General features: G+C 46.1%; 1 protein-coding gene across 1 annotated transcript; it reads left to right on the top strand.

Moving 5' to 3' along the window:
* Positions 1-1147: 1147 nt before the first annotated feature.
* RTP1 (receptor transporter protein 1) lies at positions 1148-3944 on the top strand (the record flags this gene model as incomplete). The annotated part of the gene is made up of 2 exons (XM_079155720.1): positions 1148-1419; positions 3425-3944. The coding sequence occupies 2 exons, from the start codon at positions 1148-1150 to the stop codon at positions 3942-3944; spliced, it is 792 nt and encodes a 263-aa protein (XP_079011846.1).
* Positions 3945-10467: the final 6523 nt, after the last annotated feature.

The raw sequence follows: 10467 nt of genomic DNA, 5'->3' as shown, positions 1-10467 counted from the left end.
ATGATTCTGCTATAGAATAATATTAATGACCTGGAAAAATATTCATGATACATTGTTATTAGTATGTCACAATGTGTATGTAGAATGTATATATGTACAATATGCATATATATATGCATGTACAGAAAAATTACATCATATTAATTATAGTATTTATGTATATACATGCATGTACAGAAAAATTGCATCATATTAATTATAGTCATTTTGGTTGGGGTATTATGGAAGATCTTACTTTTGTTTAATTTACCTATATTTTGTAATTTTTCTATAATAACCCCATATGAATTTTTTAAAGAAAAACAATTTATTAAAAAGTAGCAGGTACCTATAAAAAAGGCAGTTTTTCTGTGTATGTAGTGCCCCTCTATAATCACCTTGGAAATCATCTTGTCTCCTCCTTCCTGGCTGATGCAAGGGCCTCTATCTTGGTGCACAGATGGTTGCTCTTTTGCATGGCCCCTACAGCAGAGATCCCAACACATTCTGGTTATTGGGTACATACCCAGAACAACATCTGGTATAGAGCTGGTACATAAGTATATGTGAAATAAATAAATGGATGACTTGGTATGGGGTCTACATCTTGGGTTTCAATTGAAGCTCTATTTATGGGCCAGATGAGTCCCAGGTTGCTGATCTGTACAATGTTAGTAGTCACTGTGGTTTAAGAAACCACCAATTATGTTTCTTAAATGGCAATATATAAGTCACAGGATGGGTAAGGGTGCAGAGGAAAATTTATTATTATTGCTCCTCATACTAGTAGTCTACATCTTCGCATCTCTTATTTCTCCTGGACTCCCTAAGGCATCATGGTTACCATAGCAGCCAGATACTGATGATGCCTCCAGGGGCAACAGGGTGAAATTGAGCCACTGCTCAAGATCTCACTTCTCCATGCCCTTTGCAGGCTAGGGTAGGGATGGTCTGACGCTCAGAATCTTGTCAGGCCCCTGTCCTGTCTTGGATCACTTAGACCCACAAACCCTGCCTCTGCAGCCTCAGTTCAGGGCCCTGAAACACCTCTTCGGAGACTCCCTCCTCTCCAAGCTCTGTCTCTTGGCGCCCTGCCTGGTTGCCTTGGAAACAGGTTCCTCTGCGGACAAAGGAGGGATCTGGGTCCTGCTTCCTCCCAGTCCTGTCGATGAGGATTTTTAGACCGTGGAGACTCCGCTGCCCTGCCCTGCATTTGCCCTCATTCTCTGTGTTCTCACTAAAGTGGAGCTTGCCCTCCCTTATCACTGACGAGGACATGTGTAAAAGTGTGACCACAGGTGAGTGGAAGAAAATCTTCTATGAGAAGATGGAGGAAGCAAAGCCAGCTGACAGCTGGGACCTCATCATAGACCCCAACCTCAAGCACAATGTGCTGGCCCCTGGCTGGAAGCAGTACCTGGAACTGCATGCCTCAGGCAGGTGAGTAGCCCAGGAAGTAGGAGCCATGTAGGCAGCCTCGGAGTCCCTAGCCCTGGGATACCTTCCAAAGAAAGATGAGGATGTGCAGAACTCAAGTGCTTAGCTTCGATCTCACCGTCAGGCTGGCGTAGACTGGAAGGCAGAGTGAGTCCTTGAAAGGGAGCTGGAAATCTGGCTTTATTCCAGCTCTTCTACTGAACCATTACCGGTGTGATTTTTTTTTCCTTACAGTTCCCTCATCCAGAGAGTCAAGAGGCAGAATAGATTTATTAGTTCTAAACTTTGACATGTTGCACATTTTCAGATTTTAATATATATATTTTTAAAGAATAGTTGAAAACTGAGAGAAGGGGACTTGAGATTGATGGTGTCAAGAGATGTGTGCTCTTCTCCTGGGCCAGTTAATTTTAATCTATTTAACTCAGCTTGATTTGATTTAAAATATTGAACACATGCAGTGTTCTAGAAATTGCTCTACTGTTAGTTCCATGGTCCTTGAGCAATTTGATTTCTTTCTTGGTCTTCACCTTCCTCATTTGCAAAATGAAGCGTTAGTCTAAATCTTTGCTTTGTGGTCCAGGGAGCATCATCTAGAACTTGCTAGATGAAGAATCTTAGGCTCCATTCTAGACCTAAATCAGAGCTTGCATTTTAACTAGGTTCTCTAGGTGCTTTGTATATACAATAATATCTGAGACAACCTTCTAGCACTCTTGTCCATGAGTCTTGTCCATAGTGTCAAGATATACCTTTGGGGCAGGAGATGGGGAGGCTGCATGGTTCAGCTTGGGGTTCAAGCAAGGCCTTCCTGCTTTGCTCGGTTCAGTCAATTCTATTGTATTCAATTCAAGAAATGTTACTGGGCACCTGTTATGTGCTGGACACTGGCTCAGTCCCCCACTGGCTTTGTGTACATGAATGGCTGTCTTAGGCTCTTTATCTCAGCATAAAACAAAGGATCATTTAGGTGATTTCTGAGACCCTTCCAGTTCTGACTTTTTAAATTCAAGTTTATTAATCTGGTATGAGAGGAAAAAATCGAACCTAAATGATGTGCATATACAAGAAGAGATGAAAATGAAAACACTAAGCTCCTAAATCAACAGATGGGAAGGGCGCCACTTGTCCAAGGTACTCAGTAGCTTCTTTTTTTTAAATTTATTTTTATTTTAAACAAATGGGATATATCTTGTTTCTCTGTACATGAAGTAGAGGCATACCATTTGTGTAATCATACATTTACATAGGGCAATAGTTTTTGATTCATTCTGTTATTTTTTTCCTTCCCCTCACCCCTCCCACCCCTCTAGGAGCTTCTTGAAGACATGGAAGGCTTGGGAGATTGAGTGGGGGAGGGTGTAGGGCTCTCCCAGAATTGGCTTGTGATCTGTGACCCCCAGCTGTCCTGAGTTAGCCTGGGAAACTCTAGACCTTGGGGGTCACTCTGGGCACAGACTGCTTCTACTTCTAGGTTGTGCCATACATTAATTCTGGCACTGTTCTAGAGACAGATAGGTGATAATGGGGTCATTTTTTAAACTGATTTGGATCACAGACAGTGCTCATATACAAATGTACAGATAGATTGTGCACTTCCTAACTAATGAGGGCTGTCCTTGCTATCAGACTTCTAGGAGGTTTGGGCAGGAAGGACCCACCTAGCACACTTATTTTACATATGAGAAATGATACCCAGTGAGAAAGATCTGGGAGTAAGGCCTGAAGAAACCGGGACAGCAGGGGCTGAGACCTCTGTAAAGCATCCAGGAGACAGAGCTCAGGGGGATGCCATGTGGCATTCTGAGGAACCTGTTCTAGTCCCAGGCGTGCTCACAATGGGACAGGCTGGGCAGCCTACTGGGGAAAGCAGATAAACCCAAGGGGCTGTCAACACTCCACCCCCATCTCCAGGCCCTGCTGACTCTCTATGTCCCTTTACCCTCTTCCTGGGTAGTTTTCGCTGGTTCCACACAGTCCTGTCTTTTTTCCCTTCCTCTCCCTGAAGGTTCCACTGCTCCTGGTGCTGGCACACCTGGCAGTCACCCCATGTGGTTATCCTCTTCCATATGTACCTGGACCGAGCCCAGCGCGCAGGCTCGGTGCGCATGCGTGTCTTCAAGCAGCTGTGCTATGAGTGCGGCACGGCGCACCTGGACGAGTCCAGCATGCTGGAGGAGAACATCGAGAGCCTGGTGGACAACCTCATCACCAGTCTGCGCGAGCAGTGCTACGGGGAGCGCGGCGGCCAGTACCGCATCCACGTGGCCAGCCGCCAGGACCACCGACGACACCGGGGAGAGTTCTGCGAGGCCTGCCAGGAGGGCATCGTGCACTGGAAGCCCAGCGAGAAGCTACTGGAAGAGGAGGCGACCACCTACACCTTTTCCCGGGCGCCCAGTCCCACCAAGCCTCAGGCCGAGGGGGGCTCGGGCTGCAACTTCTGCTCCATCCCCTGGTGCTTGTTTTGGGCCACGGTTCTCCTGTTGATCATCTACCTGCAGTTCTCCTTCCGCAGCTCTGTTTAAGCCTGGAAGAGTCAGAGGCTCGGGGCGGGGGCTGTCAGCGGGCGCGAGGAAGTGAGAAGAGAGCTAGCCTGGGAATGGGATCAAGTTCTAGCTCTGATGCTGTCCCTGTCTCAGTGGGGACTCTGGACAATTTACCCAGTTTTTCCATCTGGGCTAGATTGGGGGTCTTTCAAAGAGAGATCAAGTATCCCTAAATTCTGTGCAGGTGCCTTAGGGACTTTTGGATTTGGAAGGTGGACTGAGTGGATGGGTTTCCCACTGCTTGTGGAACAACCCCCCTCCCCCATTCTTACTTTCTCCTCTTGCTTCTATCAAAACAGCTGTATCTTAGATGGAATTTCTAAGTTACATAAGTTATTTGTATGAAAAAAAGTTAACTGCTTTAAAAATGTTTGAAAATTACAAGACTAGATGATCTCAAAAGGCCTTTCCACAACCGTGAGCTTGACCTGGCTCTCTTGTTAGTCTCCATCCCTGCTCCTCATTACCTCCACATTCTCTAGCTGTGGCATTAAATCAACCTCTGCCTTCTGCAGAAGCCTCACCCACAGCCCTGCCTCATGCACACAGGAGGGGTTTCTCTTTAAGGGAAGGAGGTTGGGGGCATTAGGCTGCTGCTTTGCTGCTGGGTCCACAGGGGTCCCTGCTTCTGACTCCCAGCTTCCAGCTTCTCTGCACTCAGGAGGATCCTGGAGGCTGCCTGGCTGAAAGATGCTGGTTGGGATAGAGCAAGACCTCCCCCTCAGGGCAAGTGAACTGGCACAGAATTTAGGAGAGGTTTAGAAGACAGAGTTTTAGAAGCAAAGCCTAAACATCTTGGGAAACATATATAATGATCCCCTCTTTAATGAAGTGTTTTCACAGTTCAGATTCTCAGCAGTACTGATGGCCAGAACACTGGAGTTGAAGCCTGGCCTGTTCTTTTGCTGCAACTATAGTTGAGTGGCTTTCCCACATTGGCTATATATGGGCCCTCGGGTCAAAGATCGGCTGCCTACCTAGACCACAGGGATGGAGTGTCTTCAACAAGAGAAGGGGGCATTAAGGATGCCGAGTTATTTGTCCATAGAGAAGTACTTAGAATCTCACATTCCTTTAAAACAGGATGCAATATGGTTTGTAGTGGCAGGAGAGGACATTCTGGCAGTAGGGGTTGGGATGGTGCTGGTGGGGAGAGGCAGAGAGCAGGAGATGGGATATCACCCTGAACTTTTAAGGACCCTTATCCAGCCCACCTCTGTTAATAACCTGACTCCCTGTCTTTCCACCATGACTTTCCTCTTTAATAGCAAGTCACTATCATCTGTTGTGGTGAAGAGAAAAGGTCCATTTACATCAAGATGGGATATTTAAATAAAGACAGAATGTCTCAATTGGGCTTAGAAGTCATTAATGCATGTTTGAAATTCTCCATACTGTCCCGGATGTACTGGGCCATTGGTTTCCCGCCACCTCCCAACCTCCTCCCCTCCCCTTTCTGGAACCCCCACATGAGGTTGCAACTAACTCCAACGCTGGGCCAATTCAGTCCATAGTTAAGAGGGATACTGAGAATCAGCATAAGGTCACTCTTCCTCCTTGCTCTGATTTTTAGTAACCAGCTGTGATTTCCTTCACTTGATTCTCACAGTATTCATTTCTTTATTCAGTTCACATATCCTGAGCATCTGCTCTGTAGCCAGTCCTGGTTTAGGTGCTAGACACAGAGGGCACTAAGTGGGCAGGCCCTGTCTCTTAGAGGGCTCTGCTTACCCCAGAGGTTCTCAACCCTGGCTTCACTTTAAGGAATCTTGGGAGTTTTAAAAGAAATATCACTACTCAGCCTCTACCCCAGACCACTGAAATCAGAATTTCTGGGAAGGGGACCTGAGCATAATAGATGTCTCAGGTGACCCATCTGTGCTTCCTTGTAGAATGCTTTCTGAGAAATGTGCTTCCATTTGCACTTAATTTTATAAAAACTAAGTCTTGAGATTCTTCTTGATGATCTTCCCTGAATTCTCCAGGACCAGGGCTCAGCTCCCTACTCACTCTCCACCCTGTGCCTTGGGGATTCCCCCTTTGCTCCTGCAGATCTGCTGCTGCCATGACTTAATCCTGCTGAGAGTTTCCATTACTGAGTTCTGTTACCTTTACTGGGACACATCAAGCGTTGTAGTTATTACTCATCTATGGCTGTTTTCTCTGTTAGAATGTAAGCTCCAAGCACAGATTTCATTCACTCATATTGATCACATAATAATTGCTTAATAAAATTTTTTGAATGACGAAATGAACAAGTGAGCTAGGCCATCTTCAGTCAGATCTTTATCTCCCTAGCACGTTTTTTTTATAACCATCTTTGGAGTCTCCCTCTCTCTCCACCTCTTGTTTTTCCTAGATTCTGTACTCATATATCCCCCAATAAAATGTTTAAATCAAAGCATTTGGAAGAAGATGGTTTGTTTGGGTTTTTTCAGAAAGTATCATGGGGTCGTATATGGGGCTCTGCACCCTGCAAGCACAGGGAGCTATGGGTCCTGGTTTCATTTTGGATTGATTTCCTGGAACTTTCAGCTGATTGTTATTCTCCCTGGTGTCAGGTACTATCTCAGGATTTGGAGCATCTCAAGGCCCTTCTCAGTGCCATCCTGTTCCAGCCGATGTAATGTATTGTTTTACATCCTCTCCATTGACAGGCTATGCAGTCTTTTTTGGAACGCTTCCCCGGGACAGGGAGATCATTACCACCCAAGACAGCTCAGGCCACTGTTGGATAGCTTGCTCTTTTAAAGTTTTTTTTCCTTTCGAGCCTCCCTCTAAAGGATTTTTATCTTTTCATCTGCCAGGTTCAGCTCCTACAAGCAGGACCCCACAGGAAGTGCTCCTCCCTTTTCCTCAACACTGGCATTCTTTATCCTAGGTCAGGTCCTGCCATTCTGCTGCTCCCTTTGCCATTTTGCAGAAGCCAAGTCCTTCAAGGCCGTACAGGATGTGGCTCCAGCCACCTTACTGATGCACTTCAGCACTCTTCCCTCTTGCTTCTACAGCTACACTGGCTCCATTGCTGCTCCCCAACACACCAGGCATGCTCCTTCCCAGGCCTTATTTGACCTGTTCCCTTTGCCTGGAGGGGCCTGACTCACTTTCTGACCTCCCTCGAGCCTGTGCTCAGGACTCATCCTCTCACCAGGCTACGCTGCCACACAGTTTCATACTGTACGCTTTGTCTTTACCTATTCCCAGGGCTCCTCAGAAGCTAAGGTACCCTCTGGAGGACTGTGATTACAGGAAGCAGGAGCAAGGGAGGAGGCAGAGCAGGTAAGAGAGCAAGCCAATCAGAGGCAGTCTTAAGTTGGCTGCCTCAACTGGTGACTGGCAGTTGGGTCTCACAGAACAATCTGAGAAGCCAGAGGAAATGTGCTTTTAGATCATGGAAATGGGGTGATTCTCTTCTCTGGATCTTCTCCTCCCGAAGCTGAGGGTTTATTCCCACACGACTCATGGCTGTGGGTCATGAGTGCTTTAACTAAGTGAATAATTTCTGAAGGAGGTCTGAAAACAAGGTTTGTATGCTCACTCTGACGTTCTGAGGAAAAATCTTTTTTTTTTTCCCTTTCAGTCATCCTAGTCTCTTTGTATTTCTTTCTGGGGGTCTGTCACCCTGACTTCCTTTTCCAGGAATAATCTCTCCCTGTGGACTGTAGTCTGGAGGATTTTAAGGAACTGGTGCCTCCTCTGATTCCCGACCAAGGGACACATGGCCCAAGAGAGACGATTGGAATTTCAATGAGGAGTAAAGTGATAAAAAAACACTGAAAACAGATGGAGCACATTACTTCCAGTGGTGGCCCCCTGGCACGACTATAATACAGTTCCTGCTATTCACATTCCCAGCAAGCCTGAATTTTGTCCTTTATTGAGTCTTTTTCTCCAATATATATATACAAATTCAGTGAATCCCACCATACATTCCCAGTACATTCCCTTTCATGCTTAGATTAGATGGTGTTTGTGTGTTTCAGACTACCCTATGGGTCTACCAGGTTGTTCCCCTCTGGACAAGTCCACATGTTCAGCTCTGATGATGGACCCAGACCTGTGCCTGTCATGATCCTGTGACATTTATTCAGTTTCACTGAGCTAGGGCGGTAAGATTAGAAATATTAAAGGTATGAGAAATTTAAGAAATAAGTTCACTTATTTTTATAAGTGAAAAGCGAAATCTGATGCAGATCAGTTCTGATGGAGACTGGGTCTAACTCCCCAAAATGGAGTCTGTAGTGGGCTTTATTTCAATGGGTGGGAACACCAATGGGATTCAGTGTAAAGAACTTCCTGAAGAAACAGGAAGAAGATGGCAGAAACAACTCGTTGTGAGCTTAGGTTAGGCCCACCTTCTCTACCTTGGGCAGCTGTGTTTGAACCTAGGGCTGTGAGCTTAGGCAGGGTGTCAGCATCATCTAGACATTCTCGAAAGGGGGGATTTCACCTGGGAGTTCCCAGAAAAGCAAGCTCCCTGCCTTGTGATGGTCAAGCAAACATATTGTCACTGGCTCTTTGCGGTACAAAATCCATGGATATTTATCACGGCTTGCAGCAACAACTTGCACAGGTCTTATGGGTGGTGGAGTGGAAACTGAGCTACTTCTATCTTTCTCTTTAGTGCACTGCTTTCTTGCTTGCTTGTTATTTATAGAGGATAGAGGAAATGAGGTTTACTTGCTTTGAGAGGAGAGAGAGAGAGACTTTGCTTATCAGAGAGAAAGAGACTTTGCTTAAGAGAGATTTTGAAAGAAGGACAGGCTTTTCTTAGAGCTTAGAGGAAGAGAGACTTGCTACGCCTCACTTAAGTTCTGTTGCTTCCCACTGGTGCATCCTGCATCCTGTGAACTAAGGGTACGTCTACCTAAGGTGGTTTAGTGATGCACCTCAGTTCTCCGTTCTGCGATCTGCCTTCCGCCGCTGCCTGCTAGCTGCTGTGCCGCTTTTCCCTACTAGCTGCCGTCGTGCGTTTCCTAGCTGCTTTCGTGTTTGAGTCTTCTTCTACTGCTTTTCTGCTAATGGCTGGTGTCCGTCCCTACTAGCTGCTGTGTTTTTCCCTCTGGCTGCTGCCGCGCATGTGTCTTCTTCTACTGCTTTTCTGCTAATGGTTGCTGTGTCTCTGTCTCACTCCGCCTATGCTTATATCACCTCCAGGAGGCGGAGAGCAGGGCCACGCCTCTTACGCAAAGATTAGGCGAGACACTGCGAGCAGGCAATTCGTGCTGGAGAACACATGCGCATACATTGTGTGCCTGGACGAGAAAATCACCTGAGTGTGCTTATGTCAATTAACCTCCTCACTGCCGATGTGATCAGGCGCCATCTCGGTGCCACCAACATGGCACAGCCCCCAACACCTATAATCCATACACAGCCTCCAATATGTGCCCATCTGCCCTCTCCCTATTTTCAACTTCTCTTTCCTTCCTCCACCCCACATTTCCCTCCAGATCCTGCCTTTTCTCCTTCCTTTCAAACCACATATTTCAAGTATTGTTCACATTCTCTGTCTCCACATTTTCACCTCCCATTGATTCTACAGGCTGATTACCAACCCTGTGACTCCACAGAAACCAACCTCGCTCAGGTTGCCAGAAGCCATGTTATGGCTACATAGAATACACACTTCTTTTTTTTTTTTCCAGTGCTGAAGATGGCTCCCAGGACCTGGTGCATGCTGGGTAAGCTCTTCTCGGCAGAGCTACATCCCCAACCTCCATGTATACTTGTGAGCCTTGTTTTTCTTGACCTCTCAAAGGTCAACAATATTGCCCAATTGCAAACACTGTTTGCTTGGTTCAGGGACACACTGATCCTGATGTGCCTTTATCTTTTCTGGTCCCCTCTTTTCATCCTCTCTGCCTGATTCCTGCCTGTTGCTGTCTTTAGGGTCCTATCACAAGTCTTCTGTTTGCTCTTCTCGTTTGTCCATGTGATCTCATCTGGTCTGGGAGTTTGTTTAATATATATATGCTGATACCGACTGAAATCTATGTCTCTGGGCCTGAACTTCCTTCTGGGCTTCTTGCCCTGTGGTCTTCTTTCTTGATGTCTCCATTTGACGGTTTCAGAGTCAGCATGTCCAAATGGATTAAAAAATTTGTTTTTCTGTCTGGTGGTCCATAAAAATGTATCATTTTAATCATTTTTTAATTGTACAATTAAGTGGTATTAAATACATTCATGTTATTGTGCACCTATTTCTAGGACTTTTTAATCATCCTAAACTAAAGCAGTTCCCATTAAAACTTGCTCCTTGTTATTGTCTGGCAATGGCTTGAGTTTGTCTCCCAGGGATTCATGTGTTGGAATCTTGGTTGTCAGTGTGGCACTGTTGGGAGGCGGTGGAACTTTTAAGAAGTGGAGCTTAGTGGTGGGAAGTCCACAAGCCATTGGGAGTGCTGCCCTCAGAAGGGATGAGAGTATTTCCTGTGGAACCCTGTGTTAGTTTCCAAGGGAGTTGTTATGAGTGAGACTGACCCCTGAGTTGCTCTGTTTG

This window comes from Sciurus vulgaris (assembly GCF_902686455.1).
Source record: "Sciurus vulgaris genome assembly, chromosome: 10".
Taxonomy (NCBI): Eukaryota; Metazoa; Chordata; class Mammalia; order Rodentia; family Sciuridae; genus Sciurus; species Sciurus vulgaris.
The sequence above is the reverse complement of the archived record's forward strand: the minus strand, read 5'-3'. Positions and strand labels throughout refer to the sequence as shown.